Here is a 27048-nt window from a genome sequence, read left to right on the forward strand (position 1 = left end):
CAATCGCCAAACATATGAAGTAAGACTTCTACATATTTGCATGCTTTCACTCCAGTGTCTGTTTTACTACGAAATGTACTACTCTTTCTGTTTTCTTTTGATATTCTAATACATATGTATTAATCTAAGCATCAGTTTTCCTAAGAAAATTTACAACCCAAACTGTACTCTTCTGCATGTATATAAAAAAGTCTTTAAAAAAATAAAAAACTAGTCATGCGCCCCCTTGCGAACATACCCTACTGACAGGATCATCATCCTTTCATTATGAAACAAGTAACAAGCACAAATACGTTTTTCAAGGTAGAAACCATTCTGGGATGGCCATTGCATCAAACACTCCTTTATGTGATGTAAACCTAAGTATCACTTAAAGCTAACCACAAACACTGCACCCGCTCATTTCAGCCCGGCTGCCCGCCGAGCGCAGGCTCACCCGGCCCCCAGCGTGCTGCCAGGGCTGCCACATGCCTCCTGCCCGCCGCGGGCCTCCTGCCCGCCTGGCGCGGCTCCCACCTGCCTGCTGCCCTCCTGCAAGGCGGCTTAGGAGGGAGACTCCCCAGGGCAGCCTCCGAGCTGCGCGAGGGCCTGTGCCAGGGAAACCCTCTCCCGGCAGGACCTGCGGCTTCTTGATCCTTTACACTTCGGTGACCTCAAGGTAAACAGGCCCAAGCCGGGAAGAGGATTGCACCCAGCGGCAGCAGACTGTAAACAGTCCAGGCTCCTGCTCGCAGTTAAAGGAAAACAACAACGATTTAAGTCTCCTGTCTCAGGCATAAGAGCACTAATTCTGCCTGTTGAACAATGCCCTTCATTAAATACTGAACTTTAACAGTCATTAATTATGAAGACTAAAGTTATGGTTCCAAAACTATGCTGAATGACTTTCTACACTTAAAAAGCAGGCATTTGGACCCTCTGTAATGGGAAAAAACTACATACAAAATAGCCTTCATGAAATTTCAGAACTTGCTGAGCATAGCCCTGTAACATAACCTGCCCAGTAATGACCAAATAGTGGAAAAATAAACAAAGAGTTTAATCCAGCGTATGGCCACAGCCACTAAAATTTTTCCATCATGATGTTCTTGCCTAATGTCATTTGCAGTAGAGCTACAGTTGTCCGGGTATCCAGGTCTGCATATCCATCTTTATGTGTGTCCATTTTAAATCTAATTTTAATAGATTTATACTGTTTTATCACCACTTTGCTATTTTTTTTTCTAAATTACAAGTAAATACTCCATCTTTGCATGTTTGGAAGCTCTAATAAAACAATATTGTAGGGTTATGTGAATTATATTGGTGCCTGTAAAAAAAACTGCTAGACCAGAGAGAAACTTCATCTGCTGCCAGCCTTTAACAGCAATCTTATTTGGCTGCTAAACACTTATAACTCAAACACTGTTCTGAATAGTTTGTCCTGCAAAACATGCCGATCAGACAAATAAGATACCTCTCTTACCAGGAAGATATTCTATTTATTTTGTAAACTGATTTATGGGTCTGTAAGTTAACATTTACAAAGGTGCAGATTAATTATGAATTGCAGCGAGAAAATGGAGTTATAGCTCACAGTGAATATCTACTATTCAAAAGCTTCACTGAAAGCAGAGTAACCACAAGAGTCACACATTGATGGAGTATCACTGGCTGTTTAGTGGTATCCAGAGAAAAACACTGTGATAAACACTACTCCAATACTACTGAATTCCCCCCTCCAAAAAAAAAAAAACTGCTGACACTGAAGTCCTCCCTCAAGGGTGTCTGTCAGCTGGGGCACTAGGACTTTAGACATTTTTAGAGTGCTGTAAGAACGTGCCAGCAACCCCCTAGGCAAAAGCAGGGATTTCCTGTAGTACTTTCAAGCTCCTGTCCTAAAAATACCACTGTGGGCACCACAGCTTGCTTAGTTACTTCACAGGAGGCAACAGCTAAATTATCAAATACATAGGGGAAACGGGGCTACAAAGCTGAAAAAACTGAAAGAAGGAAGGAAGAGACATTCCATAAGCATAAAAACCCAAAGCACGCACAATCACTGTTGACTGCCTCAAGGTTATTCAAGCCTCTTTCCACTAACAGCCACCCAACCCATTTGAGTAATCAGCACGTGCGTGCACATACACACACCAAACCCCTTTGCCCTGTAATCCTGCGAGCTGGCAAAGGCAGCTTAAAGAACACAGCTTAAGTTTAGTAAATCTGACATTTTGGCAATGAAGGTGTAATATGCAGAGTATTCTAGATTTGATTTTTCATTTGCTACTGGATAGTAATAAAGTAATTGAAATATAATTACTGTGGCATATGCAGAATTCATTGTAGAACTGGCTTTCACAAAATGACTTTTCTCCTCAAGGCTGCAGCAGTAAGAACATTCTACAAAATATATTCACTGCAGAAAACTGTTAGTTAATAAAATCAGTATGGAGATGCTATCACAAGTCTGGCGGCAGCATCTTAGAAAACAACATAAGCTGAGAACTTTGGCCCAAAGAAGAGAAGAGGTTTGGCGTTTCATGCTGTAATTCCAGTGTCCCATCACAAACACCATTCAGTGAAGCACCTCTGATCATACACATATTACAGTTCTTACACCCTACATAATTTCAGATGTTCTCAGCAGATATTATTTCTTCTCATAGTGGCCTGGACTTCTAGCATTTGAAATATTTGAAATTGAATGCAAGACATAGGATGATTCAGGAATAACTGTCGATACCTATTAGCAAGATCCAAATGTCCAAAGGCAGGATGAAATTCTGCCTTTTTCTCAAAAAAATCTCTGAGATCACCCTTTCTCCAAATATATTCATATTTCAGGGAACAAACATTTATTTACCCACACATCCTCTTTGAATCCTTCTTTACCTTCCCTCCACTCCCTAAATCTTTCTTAATAAAAACAAAAAAAATAAAACCTTTTTCCTTCATGGCTCAGTGAACTGCATCCTCCTGCTTATCATTTTCTCTCTTTTTTGTCGCACACTCATTTTCTAAAGACTCACATTTCAGAGTTCAATTACTCTGCATTACTATAGGAGTAGAAAAATCAGACAATCTAACCTATCTGCACCAGTATCAAGCACACCATCTGCAGCAGGGCACATTAGAAATAGTTTTTGAGATTGCTGCTACAAAGAGCTACATATACCTTTTTTCTTTTTCATTGGTTCATGGGTATCAGGGGATGTCGGAACAGGAGATGCATCCATCGGTTCTGATTCCTCCGTTGATACCTCCACCACAGTTTCTGTGATCACATCAGGTCTCATGGCAGCGTGGATAAATTCTGGGGTTGACACACAAGGAGGGACAAACACTTCCACTATGTTGGGGAAGGGGGGGGGGGGGGGGGAGGAAGCAGAGAAGAGTATATGACGAAATTTCTAAGTTTCTACCTATTTTATCATGCTTACATGAAATCATTTTAAACAAAGCATCCTAAATAGTATAGCAAGATTCAGTACTAACAACCTGTCACCTAGAAAATCAATCCACACCCCAAAACATGCACACATGGGGTATCTCAGAGCAATATTCTTTAGAATTAAACTCAATTTTAAATTAAGCGAGTTCAATCTCTGATCCTAAATGAGCAAATGACTGACTGGATCCACTTCAACCTCCATTTCCTATTTCGTAGCTTTCAAGTTACAGTTTGACCATTATTTTAACCAACATAAATTAAGTAACTTCGAAAGGAACAGCAAGTTAAAGGAATCATCAATATTAACTTTCATTTTTTTAAACTGATAATACTTTGCAATATAGTGCATTTAGATATTCTCTCTAAAATAGAAAAAAGGTTAGAAATTTTACCCTTAAAATAACTGCTTGTTTTATCAATGTAAAATAACAAGTCCATTTCAAATGTGTAATTGTTCAAGTACCTATATCCAATAACCTCTCTCCGAGAAATGAAATCATCTGAAGTATGCTTGTTACAGGATGAGGAAATCACATAAAACTCAAACAAATCAGTAGTTTTGGAATAATCAAGCAAATGTTTTAAATCACATACAGCTCTATACACAAGCAGGTTTCTCATTCACTTGCACAAACTGGTGGAGGGAGAAACTGCTTAAGGAGCAGGAACTGTGCTTGACATACCAGGACTCCTGGCATCTCTCAGGCAGGTAGGAGACTCCATATGAAGCAAGGCCTCTGCAGCTTCAATTGTCTTATCTGTGCAGTGCACATTACTTCCATGGACTGATGCTTCCACTGTAAAATAATACAAAATATAATGAGACCAGATTATTTATATAACAAAGTCCACAGATACTTCTGTACAACAGCACTATTCAATCTTAAACACCAAGACCCCCAAATTGACTGGTGTCTTTACACCTTTGTATCTTCCTGTCAACAGGGACATTTAAGACAGACATGACACAAGCAGAACCAACACTACCACTTCTCAGACTAAACTTCTGGTTCGCAAACAAGCTCCCCACTTCTATTAGGTGATCAAGAGCTTATGGAAGCATACTTTGGGGACTTGTCTTCTGCCTTCAATTTAACAAGAACAAACCAGATTATAAAGAAGATGGCTAAAAATTAAGGTCACCTCTCTTCAGATTTTCAGTCTAGTTGGATAGAAAAATATAAATACAAGATTAGTTTGCAAAACAGATATATCCAGTTTCATTTCCTGACATTAAATATATCTGCAAGTTGGGTTTAGCAGGCTTGTTTGTTAAAAACAAAACGCAAAGCATATACCACACTATGCAGAAATTTTTTAAGCAATAGCTGAGGAAAGAAGGTAAAATTTTCTGGATTTTTTTAAGTTCTGAAAGTTTAAGAAAACTAAGTTATTAATCAAAAGTAATTAAAAATAACCTTGAGAAAAGAACACATTTAAATATTTATAGAGGGCAGATCACAGCAACTTGTACACAGCAGGAGCACGAAAAAAAAAATCCAAATTTTCAATTAAAACTATAATCCTATTCAAGGCCAACTCTACAGTCCTCACCCTTGAAAAGGTTTGTAAAACTGGCGACTCCAGGAACACCTGTTGCACATCATCCACACTCTCACTAAGGTACTCCGGCTCTCTCCAGTTGCTCTTTCCATTTATGGCAATCTGCTCAAAGCTGAACAGTTCCAGCAAGGCAGCCAACATCTGAGTAAATCTATCTTTAGCGTAAGCAGGGTCACCTATCTCCAGCGTCAGTGAACTAAAGAGGATTCAGTATAATTTTCTACGGGAACTTCAAGGCATCTATCCTGTTACTGAAAACGTCTAAGAAACAATTTGACATTTCTTTAGTGAAAAGTAGAAAAAATACTACTGGCATTAGTTTTGCCATAAGAAAACACAAGAGAGATGCAGATACACAGGGGGAAAAGTGTCTACCATATTCCTATTTAATACTGTTGAAAAGCAAGGATTAAAAACTTACTAAAAACCTACCAGCCAGTAAACTAAACACACAAACCTGAAGCCAAAAGCAAACAAAATCAAGAAGACACACAAATGCAAAATCCTGGGTGAATGAAATGTTTGGCTGAAACAGCCAAGCTGCCCACCAGCGGGCTGCTGAGGTTTCTGCCCCAGCGCTGTCCCCGGACACCATTTCGGGGCTTTATGTTGGGGGACAGGAGACGCCCAATAGCGCTGACATTCCACCACCGCCTCCCTGCAGCAGCGGGGAGAAATGAAAGCCTACCAAAGCATGGAAAATCACGCTAAAAGAGAGGGTCCCTGCTCCAGGCTCCCTTCCCAGACAAGCGGTGGCACTCGGTAGTAGAGCCTTGGGCCCCCAAGAGCCCCTGCCCCACCTGCAGCTCCAGGGCACTGCCCCCGTCCCCGTTTGGGGCCGGGCCGAGCCAGGCACACAACACCTCCACTGAAGTCAGCAGTCTTGCAGCAAACCCTCCGCCTAAACATTTTTCTTTATAAAGAGGAGCTTCAGTTGCACAAAAGTTGCTGACAAAGTTTCCCCTCATCTACCACCTAAAACTTTCCACTGATCATCAGAATACGGAAACGATATTCAGTTTGCCATTATAAATATATCACTTCTACATCAATACTGGAATCAGAAATTCTAAGTCAGCATTAAGCACATTATTGAACTGCAGTATAAAAAAGATTTAAAGTGGGTTAGCAAAGATTTTCGCCCTCACCCTCCTTAATGAAGGGCAGTACGATTTTCAATTTTGCTTCTGCTGGTTACCATTTTGGAAATAACTAGTTAGTTTGTTTCTTTGACAATATCATGTTCTGCATATACACAGAAAGAAGACAAAATGATGGTTTAAAGTCAGCTTTGTATCTTTCCAATATTATGCTGTCCTGACTAGAAGCCAGAGCAGTCTGAAAGGAGACGCAACTCCCTGGCAGCAGAGGGGAAGGCTGCAACTCCATTCCAGTGGAGCAAGCACGCACAGGAGCCACTTGATCTCTGACCGAGGCAACCATACCACCTCCGATAAAAATATAATTACCTATTCTTCAAATACTTTCTGACATGTAAATACCAACTCCACAGATGCTTTTTCAACATTTTATACTTCGGACCCCACTAAAATCGCCATTTAAAACACATGAAAGAAAAAAAAATAGCAACACGTTTGCTTCGGCTGGAACAAAACACATGCTGTCTGTCTATCACGACAGTTAACAAACTAACCTAATGCTTCCAGAAAGACATCTATTAAATACTTACTAAAATGAGTAGCTGTCAAGTTTGAAGTCTTCCCAACTAGCTACGTCCTCTCTGTAGCCATTCCATGGTTTTGGTCTTAGAAGCATTAGCATACCCAGCGAGCATTGCAATAGTTTTCAGTTGTTCTGCGGCAACATTATTGCCCCAACATATTTGGGAAAGAAAAGTGTAAATTCACCCCTCAATACAAAATCTTACATAAAATGTCATTTTGCCACTCTAGAAAATGTCTAAGCAATGGAGCACAGCAAGTCAAAGTGTTCATTCACAAGGTGTATATACTGGTGAAAAAACAGAGCTAGAAAAAGATCCTGAAGATGAAAAGGGGTAACAAGCTGGAAGTGTTCTCTGAGACAGCGGATGGACAAGCAAAAACCAGTAGGCTGTTCTTGAAGATGACTTGATAAGGAAGTATCATCAATTAGATAAAGAAGTAACATTAATTAAACTGTACTTGTATCATGACAGTTTGTAGTGCTTTCCAAGATAATGACAGGGGAAGAAGGCAAACCAAATGAGCAGAGGTCCTCAATGAAAAAAAGCCAACTCCAATCAAAAGACTGGAAATCACTGAATGGTCTTTGCTATGCAGTGCCTTTCACTGTACAAGCACGTATCATCACAGCAATCTTAATCCTCTCTCTACATATCCAAGGTTGTGATACTCAAGCATAGTTTTAAAAAAACTTTAACCAAGGAATAATATTTATCACCCGTTACTCCAAAAATGTCTGATTCAGAAATTTTCTATTACATTTATACTATAAACCATGATACCACTGAGCACACATAAAAGACTCCCAAAACTAAAAACTGTATTGCTTGAGTAAACAACTTCAGATTTAACTCTCTTACCTTACAGGCTCATTTTAGGAAGAACTACCACTTGCCCAAAACAAGCAAAGTAGTTTACTAGACGATGGTTAAGTTTTCCAGACTTCAGTAAGCTTCAGTTCTCGTCATACACAGTTACCAATCCAGAGCTAACATGACCACTTTTACCCTTTTGGGTCTTTTAACCCCAAAATTTCATCTTGCTCCTTTTATGAAGCAATCTGATTCTCTGGCATTTCTTAAAACGGTTTATAAAAACTCTTAAGCTTTCTGATCTCTTTTGTGCAGAAAATTAAGGATCCTCTTATAAAAAATTGTATTTCCACTGGAAAATAAAATAATTTTAACTTCTAAAAAACAGTTAACTAGGCTAGCTGATGTCTCTCTTCAGTGTTGACCTAATGTCTTCTAGCCCCACTTCCATCTTTCTAAACAAATAGTGTGTACAGATTATTCAAGGCCCTCAACAGCTGTTACAAAATACCAAACTTGGTAATTAAGTCTGACAGGGCTGTACTTTAGCATTACAGAACAGAATACTGGCAATGTATCAATTTTGTAACAATGCTCCTAGTTTTAACTGAAAGAAGAGTAACAAAATGAACTAAAGCAAGCCATAAGAGAGAGAAAAAAATGGACTGAAATTTTCAGTGTTACTTTTTGAAACTGCAGTACAGCCCCCTATCTTTATCTGAAGAGCTATCACTGTCTGCATTTACAAGGTCAACACTCAACTGTAGCACCTGATTTACAATAGCTTATCCTTTAATACTATCAGGCAACTAGAGCAATACTGTAATGAAGAATTCACAATTCCAAGCATGGAACTCAGTCAAGAGTAACTACATATACTCTAACACACTTCATTAAAGTTTATTGGTGTTCACATGCTTGTTTTATCTCAGCATTTTAAAGACCGCAATAAACAGTAGCGTAAGGCAGTACCAGTGCTTAAGTCATATTTTAATTGCCACTACATGTAATACCCATAATCTTTCTATACACACTATGTCACTGGAGAAGGGGATATTTTTAGCCAACTGATTGTTTTATGGCAGACATTTGTTCAGCAACTGAAGGGCAATTCCTTGATTTCGTGAATATTTTGAACTCCCTCGTTAGGCTTTGCTAGTTCCAAAGATTTTCAGCTGAAGGGAATGTAAAGATGATAAATAATCCACTGCATACCAGCAACTGATAATAAAGACAAGAGCAGTCATCTTAAAATACCTGCTTCCCAGTGTGCTGTACATTATCAGGCCAATATTGAGAGATTTTTTTTTTATTTTTTAAAAGCCTATCTTTTTAAAGTCACATAAGAGTTGCTCTTACAACCAGGAATTAGGATAACCTTAAGTGGGAACAACTTTGCCTCAGCTTTCCTCCCACAGCTATCAAACACTCTGAGGTTTTCTCAACATTGAGGCCACGAGATATAGGAAGAAACAAGGCATATTTAGTGCAATCCCTTAGGATAAAGGATTCCTCTCTTAAACCCACACAATACCATCTACATACATACATACATAAGTAAACAGATATGGTGTCCTGATAGTGTGATGATGGGAATACTAGATGTGTGTAGGTATGCATATCCCACACTGCAATGCAAATATCAAAAGAAAAGAAAACAGCATTAAGTTAGCTAGGCTAAGGACATTAGAAAGAGCAATACAAAGGTCAGTTCTTATTTATCTAAGGGTTAGCTCAGATGACCACAAGCAATCTAGTTGGAGCAACTTAAGAAACTGCTGAGACAATAACCAACTACTTAAAAGTTCTCTATCCACTGACAATCAAAAGCAAAAACTGACTGACTGAAACCTCCTGCAGTAATGAGACATACAGAAATCAGAGATTTCAGTTGAACATTTTTTTGTGTAGAGAATCAGTTCTACTGACAAAGTTAAACTATCTTTTTCATTACTCATAGAAGAATATTGAATGCTTATGACATGCTATACTTTTTCAGTTCTGGAGCATAACATTTCTACATTGCTTTGTTTAAAAAGCAATTTTTTCCATATTAAATAAGCCATCACAAACTTTAGGCAATATGGCCCCCCCTTTTTAAATGGCAATATCTTAATATACTGGCAAACGATAGAGCACTTACATTTAGCACATATTTACACTCATATAAATCTAATACCATGTCGTCGTTAAATATAATACAAAACCAAAACTAAAGCATACATTCAATTTATTAGCCTGCAGACACTAGGCATACAACTCACTACCTTTAATGCTCTACACTGTTTTTCCACATATGATTCCAAGGACCACTTAAAAAAAAGGAGAGACTCATGTCGCAGAGACAAAAAATCACAGCTGATAAGGTTTTTGTGCAGGACTCCAGATTTTAATGTTGTATCTCCTTGTGCTTGAGAGCAGTGCAACGTTGTTAATAATCACACCAGGGAAACGCTGCGCTTAGAGAAAACCCAGTAAGCACCATCCGTCTTCCCCACTTAGAAACTATATACTTAATCCAAAGAGCACAGATACATTTTGGGTGATGCTGAGGACATGTAACGAGCTCCCAGGCGACGCGGGAGCCCGAGAGGTCCCCCCCCGCGGAGCGCTGCCCCGCCGCCCGGTGCGGCGCGGCGGCGGCCCGTCCGTCCCGCCCACGTGGGGCGCCGCCGCGCCGCCGCCGCTTCCGTGTTTACGCGCCGCTGGCAGCGCCGCGCCCGCGCCCCGCCGCCCGCCCGCCGCGCGCCCATTGGCCGCCGCCCGGCGCCGCCCCGCCCCCCGCCCCGCCGCGCTCCGGCTCCCGCCGGCGGCGCCCGCTGATTGGCGCGCGGCGCCCGTCACTCCCCCGCGCCCGCTGCCCCCGGGGAGCGCGGCGCTTCCGCCACGGCGCGCGGGTGGGGGAGGGGGAGCCGCGCCGCGCCGCACCGCCCCCCCCGCCGCACACGTGGGTCGCGGCCCCGCCGCGGCTCCGCCCCCCGCCGCCACCGGGGAGTTTAAAAGGGCACGCGGGGGGGGGGGGGGGGGGACGCGGGGGGGGTGCAGCGCCCCGGCGCGGCGGTGGGGGCCGGCCCGCGCAGGCAGCGTGGCGGCGGCAGCGGAAGGAGGGACGGGGCGGGCGGAGAGCCGCCGCCGCCGCCGCGCGCACTTCCTGGTTCCGCGCCCGCAAACTCCACCGCCCGCCCCGCCGCAACTTCCCGCGCCGCCGGGGCAGGTGCCCGCGCCCGTGCCCGGCTCCGGGCCCCGCCGCGCCGGCGGCGATCACTTCCTGATCGCCCTCCGTTACTTCCCGGCCCGCTGCCGCCGCCGCAGCGAGGCGCGCGCGGCCGGTGCCCGGTGCCGGAGGCGCGCGCGGCCGGTGCCTGGTGCCGGCGGTGCGGCGCGGCGCGGCTTACCGGCGCGGATGAGCAGGTCGAGCTGGTTCGTGGGCCCCTCATGCAGGGAGGTCGCCATGTTTACGCGGCCGGAGCGGCTTCACATTGAGCGGCGGGAGCGCGCCGCGCTGCCGCGGGGGCGGGCGGGCGGGCGGGCGGCGGCGCGGCGGGCGCGCTCCCGCGGGGCGGCAGCGGGGGGCGGGCGGCGGCACCGCCACGGCGCGGCGGCGGCGGGAGCGCTTCCTGCGGGGCGGCGCGCGCGCTCCTTCCGCCGCCGGCCCCAGACAGGAAGTGCCGCGCCGCCGCCGCCGCCACCGCGCGGGGCCGCCCGCGGGCCGCCGCCGCCGCCGCCCCCCCGCAGCGCCGGGAAGTTGGCAGGAAAGCGCGGCCGCCGCCGCGGGGCCGCGACCGCCGGCCGCCTTTCCGCAGGAGCGAGGGGCCCGCGGCCTCCTCGCCCCCAGCCCCACCGGGGCTGAAGGGGGGCGGGGGGAAAGTGACTGCTGTCTTCAGATACACGGTTATTCCCGTGCCGCTTCGCCGCCCGAGGGCAGCCTGCGGCAGTCACTGAGGCTCCCGGGCCGGCAGCAGCCGCCCGCAGCCGCCGGCCCCGGGATGGCACCGCTCCCGGGCTCACAGCGCCAGTGCCGCGCTGCTCGCGTTGAGGCTGAACGCGGCTGCACGCACACGGCGCTTGCAAAGCAAATCATCGACGGAGCTGTGCACGGAGACCACGCGCGCAAAGTCCTCCGTTATCGCCACAGACACCCGGCGTGACCCGTGGTTTTAAACCATCCTGCGCATTAGATGGATCAAGCAGCCTCTTTTTGTTCAAACAGGGAGATTCCCCCACGCACGGCACCGTCAGCACACCACATGGCAATGGAGTAAGGGCACCAAAGGTGCACCAATCTGATAATGAGGAGTCTCTCTCCCGCTCCCAATTTTAGTGGTCCTAGGATCTAGAGAAGTAATAATTAGAAGCATTTCCCCCCAGCATAGAAATCACAAAATAGCATTCAGGATAAATCACTGCTAACCAGCAAACTCAGTGCCATCAAAGACTTTTGACAGATCCTAATCCCACTGCAATTCAAGCATTTTAGCAACAACTTAATGACAATATTTATATACACTTTAATAAAACTCAGGCATTTTGTAGACTTCATTCACTCATTCCTCGCTATAAGGAATAACATTTGTTCATTATCTCATCAGATAATGAACGAGACATGCAAGGGAGAGTGTTCATTTTCACATTCAAGCTACGATATTTAAGGCTAGGTCTGTGCTAAAGTTTTGCCAGCAGAGCTGCTTGCAGCCAGGAGCATGGACAAAAAAGGCACTCTGCAGCCAGCTGTGATGGCAAAAGACTCTCATGTAGATACAGCTCTGCCAACAGCAGAGTGCTCCTGTCAGCTTATGCTATTCAGAGAGGTGGAATGGGGATGTTGGGAGAATTCCTCCTGTCAGCCTGTTTCCACTAGGGGACTCTGCTGTATTCTCCAGCAGAAATTCTTCTAGTGGAGACAAGCCCAAGGACAAGCAAAGGCATTTTCAACAGGCAAATTTTAAATCCACAATAAAACATCATAGTCCTTTATTAAAATAAAGAGAAAAAAGAAAAATTCCTCAATTTGAAATGGAAGCCTCACAGAGTAAAGTTGGGGGAAAACAACGCTGTAGATTCACCTTACATACCCAGTACTAAAATAACTAATATGTATTGTGTCACTGTTAGTCTTGTGTGCCCGCTGTTGTTAACAATCAGAATTATTCTTGCGCATGAACATTTACCCACACTTCGAGCAGTTAAGTCCACAGAAGTAAAATACAGTCAAAAATGGTTTGGCAGTGTAGGTCCAGATCAAAGAGTGCATGGAAACACTAAACACCTTTGAAGATCTGGGCCTGTGTCAATATGAGTTCACACTACTGTACAGGCATGCCTCATTTTATTGTGCTTCGCTTTATTGCACTTCACAGATATTGCGGGTTTTTTTTTTTTTTTTTTTTTTTTTTTTTTTTTTTTTTTTTTACAGATTGAAGGCTTGTGGCAACCCTGTGTCAAGCCAGTCTGTTGGCACCATTTTTCCAATAGCATGCACTCACTTCATGTCTCTGTGTCACATTTTGGTAATTCTCACACTATTTCAAACTTTTTCATTATTATTATATCTGTTATGGTGATCTGTGACCAGTGATCTTCGATGTTACTACTGGAATTGTTTTGGGGCACCATGAACCACACCCTTATAAGACAGCGAACTTAATAAATGTTGTGCATGTTCCGACTGCTCCACCGACCAGCCGTTCCCCCATCTCTCTCCCTCTCCTCGGGCCTCCCTGTTCTCTGAGACACAGCAATATTGAAATTAGGGCAATTAATAACCCTACAATGGCCTCTAAGTGTTCAAGTGAAAAGAAGAGTCGCACATCTCTCACTTGAAATCAAAAGCTAGAAATGATGAAGCTTAGTGAGGAAGGCATGGCGAAAGCCAAGACGGGCCGAAAGCTCGGCCTCTTGCGCCAAACAGTGAGCCAAGTTGTGAATGCAAAGGAAAAGGTCTTGAAGGAAATTCAAAGTGCTACTGCAGTGAACACACCAATGATAAGAAAGCAAAACAGCCTCATTGCTGATATGGAGAAAGTTTTAGTGGTCTGGATAGAAGATCAAACCGGCCATAACAGTCCCTTAAGCCAAAGCCTCATCCAGAGCAAGGCCCTAACTCCCTTCAATTCTACGAAGGCTGAGGGAGGTGAGGAAGCTGCAGAAGAAAAGTTTGAAGCTAGCAGAGGCTGGTTCATGAGGTTTCAGGAAAGAAGCCGTCTCCATAACATAAAAGTGCAAGGTGAAGCAGCAAGTGCTGATGTAGAAGCTGCAGCAAGTTATCCAGAAGATCTAGCTAAGAGAAGTGATGAAGGTGGCTACACTAAACAACAGATTTTCAATGTAGACAAAACAGCCTTATATTGGAAGAAGATGCTATCTAGGACTTTCATAGCTAGAGAGGAGAAGCCAATGCCTGGCTTCAAAGGACAGGCTGACTCTCTTTGTTAGGGGCTAATGCAGCTGGTGACTTTAATCTGAAGCCAGTGCTCATTTACCAGTCTGAAAATCCTCGGGCCCTTAAGAATTATGCTCAATCTACTCTGCCTGTGCTCCATAAATGGAACAACAGAGCCTGGAGGACAGCCCATCTGTTTACAACATGGTTTACTGAATATTTTGAGCCCACTGTTGAGACCTGGTGCGCAGAAAAAAAGATTCTTTTCAAAATATTACTCTCATTGACAATGCACCTGGTCACCCAAGAGCTCTGATGGAGATGTACAACGAGATTAATGCTGCTTTCATGCCTGCTAACACAACATCCATTCTTTAGCCCATGGATCAAGGAGCAATTTCGACTTTAAAGTCTTATTATTTAAGAAATACATTTCGTAAGGCTATAGCTGCACCATAGATAGTGATTCCTCTGATGGATCTGGGCAAAATTGAACACCTTCTGGAAAGGATTCACCATTCTAGATCCCATTAAGAACATTTGTGATTCATGAGAGGAGGTCAAAATAATTAACATTAACAGGAGTTTGGAAGAAGCTGATTCCAGCCCTCATGGCTGCCTTTGAGGGGTTCAAGACTTCAGTGGAGGAAGTAACTGCAGATGTGGTGGAAACAACAAGAGAACTAGAATTAGAAGTGGAGCCTGAAGATGTGACTGAATTGCTGCCATCTCATGATAAAACTTTAATGGATGAGGAGTTGCTTCTTATAGATGAGCAAAGAAAGTGGTTTCTTGAGATGGAATTGACTCCTGGTGAAGATGCTACAAACATTGTTGAAATGACAACAAAGGATTTAGAATATTACATAAACTTAGCTGATAAAGCAGCAGCAGGGTTTAAGAGGATTGACTCCAATTTTGAAAGAAATTCTATTGTGGGTAAAATGCTATCAAACAGCATCGCGTGCTACAGAGAAATCCTTCGTGAAAGGAAGAGTCAATCAATGTGGTGAACTTCATTGCTGTCTTATTTTAAGAACTTGCCACAGCCACCCCAACCTTCAGCAACCACCACCCCAATCAGTCATCAGCCATCAACACCAAGGCAACACCCTCCATCAGCAAAAAGATTACAGCTTGCTGAAGGCTCAGATGATGATTAGCATTTTTTAGCAATAAAGTACTTTCTAATTAAGGTATGTACATTGGTTTTTTAGACATAATGCTATTGCACACTTGATAGACTACAGTATGGTGTAAACATTAATTTTTTGGTTTCTCAGTGCATTATAAAAGTTATGTGACTCGCTTTATTGCAATATTTGCTATATTGCAATATTCGCTTTATTGCAGTGGTCTGGAACCAAACCCGCAATATCTCCGAGGTATGCCTGTACTCTGCAAAAGATGCATTCATAGTTAGTTGCCTTATTCTTAGGCATGTAATTCAGTGAGGAGGTTACTGACTGCAACTTCCACAGCTGCCAACATCAAGCCTTTGACTCATATCCAAGTTGTTCCCTTTATCCCCTGCAAGAAGACTGAAGTTTTCCCTAAAATATGTGGACTCTCTGAATAACTGTTTTCAAGTGGTTTGTGTGTGTGATTTTTGACCAGTGTGTGTCTGAAATTATTAAAAAAGTATGAAATGTCAAGCTGCAGTTTAATAATCACTTTCCTAACTGGTATTAATTTACTATTGCTAGCAGAGCCCTTATGTTTGCCAGTTTGCATGGAATGGACTAGACCAGCTGCATGCATTATCATAATTCTTCACTCTGTCTGATCAGAGTGTATCATCACTGGACTCCCAAAGGATTCCAGTAAGTTGAAAAAAGTTCAGGCCTATGCACTTTAAAGATTGTAATCTAAACAACTGCAATACATCTGTGGAATGATCATATTTTGACCTATAGCCAACTTATTACACAAGTATTGTCAAAGTACAGTATTAAAGCATATTACACTATCTTTAAGTAGAAATATGGTCTTCCCCAGAAGTTCTGCAGTTCCATGTGTTTGAACTGTATGATTTCCACTATTTTATGCTGAACACTAATTGATTTGTAATGCTAATAAAATCTTACTATTTCAGGAAAAAAACATAGTCAATAGGGAAGAAAGTAAAGGTGCGCTTAACTTTTTAAATCTCCCTTTTAAAGCCTCCTTTTTGACAGAGAAGGCTAGTAAAGAGGGCTACAATACTGACTTTAAAAAGAGTGGGGGAAGACCCAAAGAGCCAAGGAGGATTTAGTATAATGTAATAGGACCACATGAAATTGCAAATTAACTTATGTTTCTCTGTGTGATGAAAAAAAAGTAGAAAAAAATATATAGAAACAGAACAATCCCTGAACAGCAAGTTTTTCATTGTCAGGCAGGAATATATTTATTAGCCTACTGTCTTTTTTTTAAGTGTTAGGCTATACAGAGACTCATCTGGCAAGACAGCTGGACTTCTTTCAGGTAGACCTACATGCTCATCACATGCTGAACTTACTAACTGGAGAAAAAAAAAAAAAGAGTTCTATTATGCAGGAAAGCCACCATTCAAAACTATGCTTTTGACACACATGAATGTATTAAGTGACAGGCTGTACATAATTTCAAGACAATACCAAGCAAGTGCATTTTTTAGTTGGCAAAGACCCTGTGCACTTCAGAGTCTTTGGTAGCCAAGGAAGTCGGACAAAAGAAACACCTGACTAGATTACGTCCCCCTACATGGATAGGCACTGGGGCAGACTATTTACCAACTCATATGGGATAAGGTTCCCCCTCTTGATAAGAAACATGGAAAACTTTGTTCAAATTAAAGGAAATAAGTTTCACTTTTTCTTTGAAACATGCACCCATTAAAATTCATACTGATTATTCCAAAAAAGTAAAAGACAACCCAAGAAAGGAAGCAGGATGTGATTAACTGCATGCAAGACAGCTGAAGCAGAAATTCAGAATATGAAAAAGGGGAAGATTTCAGCAGATTTGGATAGTAAGTGGGAATGGAATCATCAAGTATCTTAGGCACCTCCTTGAACAATCCTTTGTAAATCAGAAAAAAAAGCCTCAAAGAATTTTTGTTGAGGCACTTTTAAATAAAGATGATATTTATTTATTCCAGTTTAAAGGGCAACACACACTGAGAAATACTGAGGAAAGATTAAAAGCATGCACAAGACTGCTGAAATTTGGAAAAGTCAGTATAGTTTCATGTCAAAGTAAAGAGTTTTGATATTTTCTTCACTGCATTCAAGACTGATGCGGCACTCAGTGGCAACAGAGGAATGGTCAGGTCCCTCTCCCACAGTTTCCTAAACAAAGTTTCCTCTCCCAAAATTATTCTGACAAATGCCTTGAAAACTTACTCTCTGGTAACAGATTTTAGTTTTCCTTGGAGAGCTATTTCACAGGCCTTGCAACTCCAGAACCTAAAAGTAAAACTTTCCAATGGCACTTTTTTCCTTTGCTGCCCATCACTGACAGAAAACCCTGAACCAGAAAATGTGTATTTTATTATTTTTAGCCATAGAGGATTCCAGGTATATTTTTGTATGACAAAGCTACCCTCGGAAAAGGCAAGTATCATAAAGCAGCTATTGTTACACAGGCAATTGGTTTGACTTCATTTAAGTAGGCAAATGCAGATAACTCTGCTAAAGGGTATCTGCAGTCACATGAAAGTTTACAAGCATGAAAAACTGCAAAAGATGAAATGACAGAGGGACCATGTTAGAACACCAAAAAAGTTTCAAGTAACTTCAGAATTCCAGGGATGTCCTGTCCTGAGCACAGAAGTCATTTACAAACTTTAAATAGTTACAGAAAACTCAGTTTTCCCCAGGATCCTGAAGAAATTCACACCTAGGAATTATGGAAACAGTTGCTGTCCCCAACAGCAGGCTATCACACTGTTGAAAATTATTACTGCATTGCAAGGGTAAAAATACAAAGAAGCATTTTTTAACAGCTATATTCCAAAAATGCCCAAGAGGATGCAGCAGTCTCTTGTATCAGTACATCAGCATAATCATTTGCATCTACTGCAGATTCTACAGTAGGAAATTGCAAAAGTAAAAACAAACTGAGCACAAAGTGTCCATGACAGAACCAGGGGAAAAACTGGAAGAACTGGGGAAAGGGTGGCCGCGGCCATAAGATTATCTTCTTGACCACACCATATAAAGTCTAATAATACCAAAGCCACAAGTCTGTCACAATCTACATCTTTAAAGAGACTCAGTCTCCTGGTGTCACTATTCCTATGGCAATTAGTGATTCCACATAGAAAAGCAAATGTGTTCTGAGGAAAGGAGCTATTCAGAATAAATAGCAGGCATCTAAATGTCAGCATTATTACTTGTGAATGCAGAATAAGAAAGACTTAGCTGTCTCAAAAAAATATATCTATATCTACTTCCCTACCTTATAATTAAGTCTTCAACTTCAAGATAGTCTAGCATACTATTATAAATCAGGTATTTCTAGAGCATATTATCTGATCTTCCTTACAGTATTTGAGACTGGTAACAGACTGACCTGTAACTAAAACACAGTTGTAGATGTTAGGTCTTGAACAGCAAAAATACTCAACTCCTCAAGACTTCTTTTGTGATATCAACACATGCCTATTCTATAAGTGCACAGAATCTTTGAGCAGGAAGTTTAGTCCTTATAAATACACAAAGCTTTACTGTGATCCTAGCATTTGTCAACCACAGCTACAGTCTTAACATGCAGTTTGCCTTTAAAAAATCAATTATTACTTACAAGTTTGTCGCAAGTTTTTGATCACCAAAGACTACTAACTCCTGTGCAGTCAAACCAACGTGGCTTTGATGGCAGGCTACACTGCATTCTAACTTCAAGATACAAACTAAAATATATTTCAACTTACATTAGTAAAAAGCTGTTCCTGACTCTTCATAGCAACATACTGCCATTTCCCTGCCGCTGGCCCACTGCCAGTTGGAACTGGATTTGGGAGCTGAAAGAAGACTGCAAGTCTGTCCAATTAAGGTCTAACCCATAATGTTCCATACTGGCAAGGCATTCAATTAGCTTCGCAACAGCCACAAAAAAGAAGAGTTATGCCTGAAAAAATGTATGTTAAATTAGCTTTTATTACTAAGTACTTAGTCTTGCAATGTTCTTTCAGCACAAATGTTACACTGAAAGCAGCAAAGCAGAAACCTGAAATCTAGAAAGAACTGGGACACCACAGCCAGGCTGTTTGTTAGGTAAAATCATCATTAATAGACCACCTGCACAGACTCTCTTAATTTCTCAGAAAAGGAAACACCTGTGGTTACAAGCCAGCAAAGATGACAAAATTTAAGTTGCAGTTGAATTCTCTTTCTGAATTAAGAATGTTACTGAACAGATGTACATACCCTTAGCATAACTGCTCTGAGTGGTGTAGCAGTAGCATATGCAATTGGAGGGGGATCATTTTGTTTCATTATCATCAATATTTAACTTATAAAAATGCAACGGATATCTTGGCTGAGTGAGAACTAGCATCAGTGCAGTTGCAGCACGGTGTCAAAGATACAGTTAATTCACATCCAAAGGACAAATTCTTAACCCATGAATGTGTTAGAGCCATCTAATTCTCATACTAGGGCAAGTACTCCATGCTTCTGCCACAGTTTTATCTGTTTTTCTTTCATCTAGCAAACTGGCTTCATACTATTTCTTTGATGAAAGTGGAGCCAGCTTAAGCTGAACGTTTAAATAAGTGTATGGAACACCCAGACTCTTGTTTCTAGTCAGCACAGTGTTCCACAGCAACCTGCTCTCCACTTTTAAAACTGCTATCAAGCTGTCAGTGTCAGGAAATGAAGTTCAATCAATGGGATACGTCAGCACTACCAAAACGTACACCAGATGTTCACTCATTTTTTTGTAAGAGGCAGTTTAATCAAATAATGTCTGGACAGAATGAAGGATAACACTGCTTTGTTTATTCCCTACGTACACATGCCATAATCAAATGTAAGGTTTTAACCAGAACTAATATTGAATTGGAAGTATACAATACTTAACAACTGATGCAAACTTATCTTAGATAAGCAAAAGAGTTCACAGGCCCAAGTTCAGATAAAAGTCAAAAGAAAGCAATTTCAATTATAATAAAAGAAGGTATATAAAAGCAAAACACGAACAGGTAATAACTAAAAACTTTTAAGCAGATGTACAAGACTGGTTCTCACAGTGGTAGTAGTGTAAGTAGTAAAATTTTGTCTGTAAAAGAAAATTTGCCTTAAATATACTTTCTTCTCATGCATTTGTTTAAACTAAGGAAGGAGTTAAGTCTCAACTCATTGTTTATTCACCTCCTCCCTCCTTAAGGATGACTATCAGTTTACATGATAGTTTCAACTGGTGGAAAAAAATTTAAGAGATTATAGACAAACATACCAGCATTGTTGTCTTTGTAGTTCAATATTTTTCCATCAGATCGTAATCCTGGAGGGGCTCATTTTCAGATCCCCATTTTTTCATGCAGGTCTTCTACCTCCCTGTGGCAATAACATTTTTAGAATTAAAACAGACTTTCAGCTTGCACCACAGGGAGGATTTCTGATGGAACATAAAATTCAAAAATGTGGTGACAGTTCACAAGTTGAATGATATTTCAACTTCTCTAAAGCAGTAGTTTTGTTTCCTCTTCTTTGATCTTAATGTTGTGAAAAAAAATCCCAAACCTGTACTTGCTGTTTTGATGATTAATAAAAAAATTAAGGGAAAAATACTATTGATATGAGAAGTAAGATTCATTGAAGCAATTAAAGCAGGGTATATACTGTCAGCACAGTTTTTGGTGTACTTCTCGGAGGGACTAAGTTTACTGTACTCATAACAACATTTAGCTGTCTAGTGTGCAACAACACAACACTGGTTTTGAATATTTATCAGGTATGAGAAAACAGAGAAGAAAAGTAGCACTGTTGCAGCAGCTTAAAATCAGCATGAAGGAAGTTCAGAAAGTACTAATCAATTTTAATGATGTAGCTCCAGATAACTTGTGACATTTTTAAAATAGCATTATTCTACTTCTTAAATACTCATCTCTTGCCTTGTTTGACTAAAAGACTAGGCATCAACTATGTGGAAGACCAGCAGATCGCAAGCGTACCTTCAGCATGGCATGAACGATAAATCCAAAAATTGGAGTAGCCAACATATGCACCAATATTAAGGATTGTGTGTCATGACAGGCAAACAGAACTATACCAACGGTTAATTTTGGTGGTTGCTTCTACAAAGGCAGCAGATTCTGCTGTTATGTGAGCTACAAAGGTTTTGCTGAATAAAGCCTAAAATTGGAGGGCTAACCACTTTGAGAACAGATAACTACTCTGGAAATGGAAGCTGACAAAATTTGGATATCACAAACCAATTAGAGGGATGAATTATTTACAATACAAACATAATCAGTGTTGCAGTAAAATTTTAAGAGAGTAACTCAGTCTCCAGTAGCCTGAAAGTATCACTCGTAAGAATGATATCATACAGATAGGAAAAGAAGTGTAAACACTATTTCAATCTAACACTTATACTTTGCCTTTAAAACATTACAAGAGGCACTGTTTGCTTCCACTGAGAACATCATATGGACACCTGAAAAGATCAAATTCTTACATTTCATTTTTCCTAGGAAACTCCTTTGTAAGGATTTTTTTCTACTCCAAGCATACAGGAAGCTTTTTTTGAAATGGAATGGAAAACTAACTTGATCTGTTAAGACTTTGTTTGTTGAAAAAGAATCTCCAGTTCTACTTCTATAGTTAATAAATAAATTATATTCAATAATCCCCAATTAATGAATCGGGATAGATTAGTGGGGGACAGCCTGGAAGGATTCTTGTAAGTAAAAAGCATACTCTATTAGAATTAACTAAAAATTCTATCACTATTTATAGATATGGTTATTTATAATGATTATTAGCACATTTTATTTGAATCAGGATTTCAAAAACATGAGAAGTTTTTAAATATGAATGCTGTTTTAGTACAAAACTACATCATAGGCCCTGATTCTGCCCTTGAATCTGCACTGACACAGTCCTTGCAATGCACACAGACTCAAATCCAATCACAGAACACCAAACTACAAATAGAACCATTCAAAGCACAGTACAAATCAGCTCTTCAATGTCATAAGTAAATTTTTACCAGATCAGTTGGCCCATTATGTTTATCACAAAGGGTACCGACCCCTATCTCTGAAGGCTAGAAATGTTGCATTTTACTACATTACACAAAATTAGATTAGTTGTAAAGTAGCTCAGGGCTCTTAGAATACATATTTTGTAAAAGTTATAAAGCATGTAAACAAGTAATCAGTGGAATCGCAAATAGGTTGTCACAAGAAGAAAAAAAAATCAGGTCCATGGCCTGACACATGGTAGAGACACTCTACCTGTATTATGATATGAGAATATGTGTCATTTCAAATACTGACAATAATTCTTTATGATGTATTTTTAGTATTTACAATACTATCTATGGAGTCTGTACCTACAAAAGGTATTAATTCTCCTCCTTCTTGGTGTAAGAGCTATATATTTATCAAGCAACACAAAAAATTTTATTCTGTCACTTATGAAGTACAAGTCAGCTGAGAGAGACCAATATAACAATAGAATTTCTTTTTCTAACATACACAGAAATCAGTTTGTTGCATGTATCTAAAATAGGATTCCACTAGCCTAATTAAGGCATGTACTTCTTAAAGTGAGCATCTTAAATAAGCATCTTAAAATAAGCTTCTTAAAAGGCTCTTTAAATGACCATTATTATACAGCATTTCCTTCAAAAATAACTTAGTGCACTTCCTGTTTCTCTTTTAGTCTGCTTTCTGATTAGCATTTACTATAGTTTCTTTCACCACCTCTCCAACACCAAATTGCTTCCTACTCAGAGCCCAGTATCTTTTCTTTTTAATTACAAAAAGAAATTAAAAAATACACTTCAATTCACACTTCTGCAGCTCATTGCTAAGAGTAGCACACCACCGAAGTTAATGCTTCCTGGGGCCTTTATACTCCCTCTCCACCAGTTTTACCTCTCTGTAGGAGCAATTAATTCAGAAAGACTCTTGGTAGTACAAAAACTTCTTGGTCAAAACACATGCTCCCAAAAGACTGCCTCCATCAGAGCAGTCTAACCCAAGCACATCTTTTATCTATAGTAGCTACAGATTCTGTGCAGAACTATCATTCACTGTAGTGTAAAATTACAGCATGAAAACTGCACTGGATTAATAGCATACATACTATACTCTTATCTTTTAATTGTTATTTGTATAGGAAAAGATGTGCAATGGGAGATTGCATCTTTCCCCGCAGACCTTTCGGAATCACAAATCCTAATGTTCATTAATGGTTTCTAAAAAATCTTCATTAAATTAGATTCCTCATCTACATTCCTGTAATTTGGCTTTTGAGTACAGATCATCTTTCATCAAAGTTTTTATAACAAAACTATTAAAACAAAGTTTTAAACATAATAAAATTTTGCAAACATTTGAAATGTTACTATACTAAATTTTTAAGAACATAAAGTGAATGTTACCACAAAATTTTTAGGAAATTCTATCTACAGTCAAGACATCTCTTAACCCACCCTGCCCCAAATTCACAATATTAAGTATAGCATATAAACTGGCTTATAATTTTTAAGAGTGCATTTTCAAATATCAAGACTTATAAGCAGTCACATTTCCTTCTCTGAGCAATAGCTTAAAAAAAAGATTCCTATAAAAGAACTACAGTTTTGTAATTGTAGTTTCTACCTAGTTATTGTGGCCAAAAGTGACACCTTAAAAAATACAGAGTTCATTTGCCTTAGCTCTTTATCCTAAGACAGTTGTTCTGTTAGTCATTAAACTATCAAAATCTTACTCATAAGAAACAGTATATTTGATGTTTAAAAACTGACACCTTTCAATGCAACAGTCTTCAAAGCACGAGTGCTACAGTTTTCAAACAAAGTTGAATTCATAAAACTCAACTTCTTGGGAAGAATACTCTCACTTCTCACTTACCTTAAAAGTTTTACTACCATAATTATAAAAAAGAGAAAATACACATTTCATATTTTTTCCTTTACATGACTTTTGCTGAACTCTTAGTTAGCTTATTTAATTCAAAACACATTTTAGTAAACTGGAATTGCAAGTGTTCTCCAAAAACTTGAACTATTGGTTTGTGTACGCCTTACAAAGTTGATGCACATGATTTTTCATGAAGTGACCAAGGGGATTAAAATCCAGATTCACTACAATATGTAAACAATTGCACCCACTGTTTAGGGAGAAACTTGAACTTAAACCCACCTGATCTTATGGGAACGCAGACCAGGTATTTACTGTGCTACGAAGTCAAACAGTTGAGAGAAAAGAAGAGTCTGTCGGGCTTTTTTGCATGCTTGACATCATGAATTTGAATTCCTATGAAGGATTAGGCAGCCCTGGGATACAAACATAAGCGATCTGTGTTCTAGTCAAGTGGTCTCACCACTTTACTACTGAGTTCCCAAGAGAACCTGTCCTCCCTTTGGCTGCAGGTCTACATATTCTCAATCTCACTCATCAGGTCCTTTGCTGAGCCATATCAGCTCGATAACCCAGTAGAAAGTTAACCCAACAAAAATACTGAACAGTTGAGGGTTTCTCTGGCTTCCCGCCCTCAAAATTAGCATACTGAAATGGTTAAAAAAAAGTACAACAAGCATGAGAAGTAGCACAAGAGAGCAGGCAGGACGGACAATGGGAATGGCAGCACAGCAGCAGCCTGGCAGTCAGATGTCATTTGGGCCCTTTGGGCCCCATGGGAGCAAAGTTTTTGTCTCTTAAGACAATTTAAACAGACTTTGGTCTTCACCAGAAAGTTCAAAACTCACAATAATATAATTTGGAGAGAGGTGATCAGAAAAATGCACACTTATTTCTAACTGGGTTAACTGCTTCAACACCTAAGTTCTACGCCTTTCTGCCACATTTCATTTGTAAGTTGTGATTTTACCATACAGCTCAGTTGACTCCATCCCTTTGGGCTTTATGCCCATAAAAGGACAGTCCAATTCCATTCCCTCAGCCACAAAGGCCTGCCACTAAATCAGCAATAAAACCTCTCAGACCAAAAAGGCAGGAACACATAGCAAGGGATAGTATGCTCATGGGGAAAGGAGGAGGAAAGAGCTGGAAGATAAGGTAAGCAGAACAGCACAGTCCATACTGACAGCGGCCCCACGGTTATTTGGCTCAGACACATTGTAAAACTAAATTCTAACCAGCTTCCTGGCTCATCTGATTTTCAAAAACTCTATGTTTAGATGTCTAGTTAACCCCCTGCATATATAGGAATAAGTACATAAACAAAGATCCCCCTGCTCATGAGGGCATACAGGTGTTGCAATGCAGCACCCTAAACCTAAGGTGACATTTTTCCCTGCCAGGGCCCCAAACCTGTTGCCACCAAAGCTAAGAAAAGCTAGCTTTAGTGGGAATAGATGTGATCCCAGGTCAGGATCTCTACCTTGTGGGTAAATATAAAGTCACGTTCCTCAGGGGGTTCTAAGAGTAAGTGGTGCAGAAACCCTCATGGAAAAACATTAAAGTAAGTCTACCTGTTTCCACAGTTTCAGTCTCAATTTCTTGTTCCTCTGCTACATCTTGCATCAGGTAAGTCTCGTCATCATAAACCAGGACCTGAGCAGCGTAACCCTGTTCTAGTCTGGCACTAGGAACTGGCTCCACAATCACTGCTGGGAATTCAGAGACTGGCTCATTTTCCTATGGAAAGAAAAAAAGCTCTAAATTTTGCACTGTTGAAATCTAAATCAATCTTTCCTTTTATTTTCTTACATATTTTATGGAATAATAATAATAATTTAGAATATTTTAAAAGAAATTTTCTTCTCCTAAAGCAAGAGTTAAAAAATAATTTAAAAAAAAAAAAGGGATATCTTATCATCTACCAAAAGAACTTTCCTGAATCCCAAAGATATTTTTCTGGCTTTAAACACTCAATTTAAAGCATCAGACAGTTTTAAGGTATTGGAAAGAACAAATCTTCTAGTTAAGGCATTCAGCTATGTAAAGTATTCTTCTCCCTCTACTCTATGAAATGTAATCAACGTAATGCAAGCAATGTACCTACATCTGACCCCTGCATCTTACAAACACTCAAGTTTTGGATTAAGTACATAAGCCATCACAAAAGAAATAGCTACTTCAAAGCCCATATGTCTATCTCTACTTATTTAAAGATCAAAATTTTTGTAACAGCATATTTAATCTGTTAAAGTGCTGCAGAAGTAGAACCCTGACAGATTCAATTTACTACAAGCTACAGGAGAGTAGTATTTTTCTTTGTTAATAATGCAAAATACAAACATTAAGTAGCACTTTGAAAAAGGCCCTTCTATGGTTTTGTTCATCTCATGCTACCTCAAGACACATTTGAGAGCTTTACTTTAAAGACATACTTGATACAGAATTTAATTTTGTAAACCCAGTCTACAGTTGCAGACTTCAAAACCTATTACTTCCACCTCTCTGTAATAATAAAGATTCTAATAAAAAAACTTGATAAATGGGCTACTCTTCTCCTCCCCACACAATAATTTCTAGCCCATTTTATACAGTAAGTTTAAAGTGACTTTTTCTTTCAAATTAAGACAAAAGCTATTAAGTTTATTGATAAATAAATTCTATTTATTTTTCTAACCTCCTGATTTTTTATTGCATTGTTGTCGAACTCCAAGCCAGGGCCGCCAGTGTCAACCATTGCTGATGTCATGGTGCATTCCCTGCAGAGGCTTTGAGAGCTGTTATCTGTTCCAAAGACAGTAACGGGGACAGCCTGAAGTTAAAGGCTCAAATTCACAATCCACTTCTCTTAAACAGCTAGGCAGAGGTGGCTGAAACACAAAATAATTTTAAGTTATTTACACAGTTTACACCCAAAAGTCTTTCAGCTTTCAAGAAAGCTGCTCTGTGCTACATTTTCTGTATCAAAAGAGGGCATCAGTGAGCACAACAGATGTGACAGAATGTGACCTTCCTAAGTTAACAACAAATACTGCCATAAACCACAAATCTCACACCAGCCTTTAATACCAAGATAATAAAATTTCATTTTGGTTCTTTGCAATTTGTTAAATTTG

The 27048-nt window shown here is 40.5% G+C and overlaps 1 protein-coding gene across 1 annotated transcript in view; it reads right to left on the reverse strand.

Annotated features, from left to right (window-relative positions):
• ELF2 (E74 like ETS transcription factor 2) overlaps positions 1 to 27048 on the reverse strand; it is a 42141-nt gene that overhangs the window by 7877 nt on the left and 7216 nt on the right. Inside the window, exons 2-5 of the mRNA XM_067297739.1 lie at positions 26610 to 26716; positions 25507 to 25672; positions 4117 to 4230; positions 3158 to 3331 (exon numbers count right to left, since the gene is read on the reverse strand). Of these exons, the coding sequence (XP_067153840.1) occupies positions 3158 to 3331; positions 4117 to 4230; positions 25507 to 25672; positions 26610 to 26681 (526 nt within the window). The 5' untranslated portion in view covers positions 26682 to 26716. The remainder of the gene's footprint in view (positions 1 to 3157; positions 3332 to 4116; positions 4231 to 25506; positions 25673 to 26609; positions 26717 to 27048) is intronic.

This window comes from Apteryx mantelli, chromosome 5 (assembly GCF_036417845.1).
Source record: "Apteryx mantelli isolate bAptMan1 chromosome 5, bAptMan1.hap1, whole genome shotgun sequence".
Taxonomy (NCBI): Eukaryota; Metazoa; Chordata; class Aves; order Apterygiformes; family Apterygidae; genus Apteryx; species Apteryx mantelli.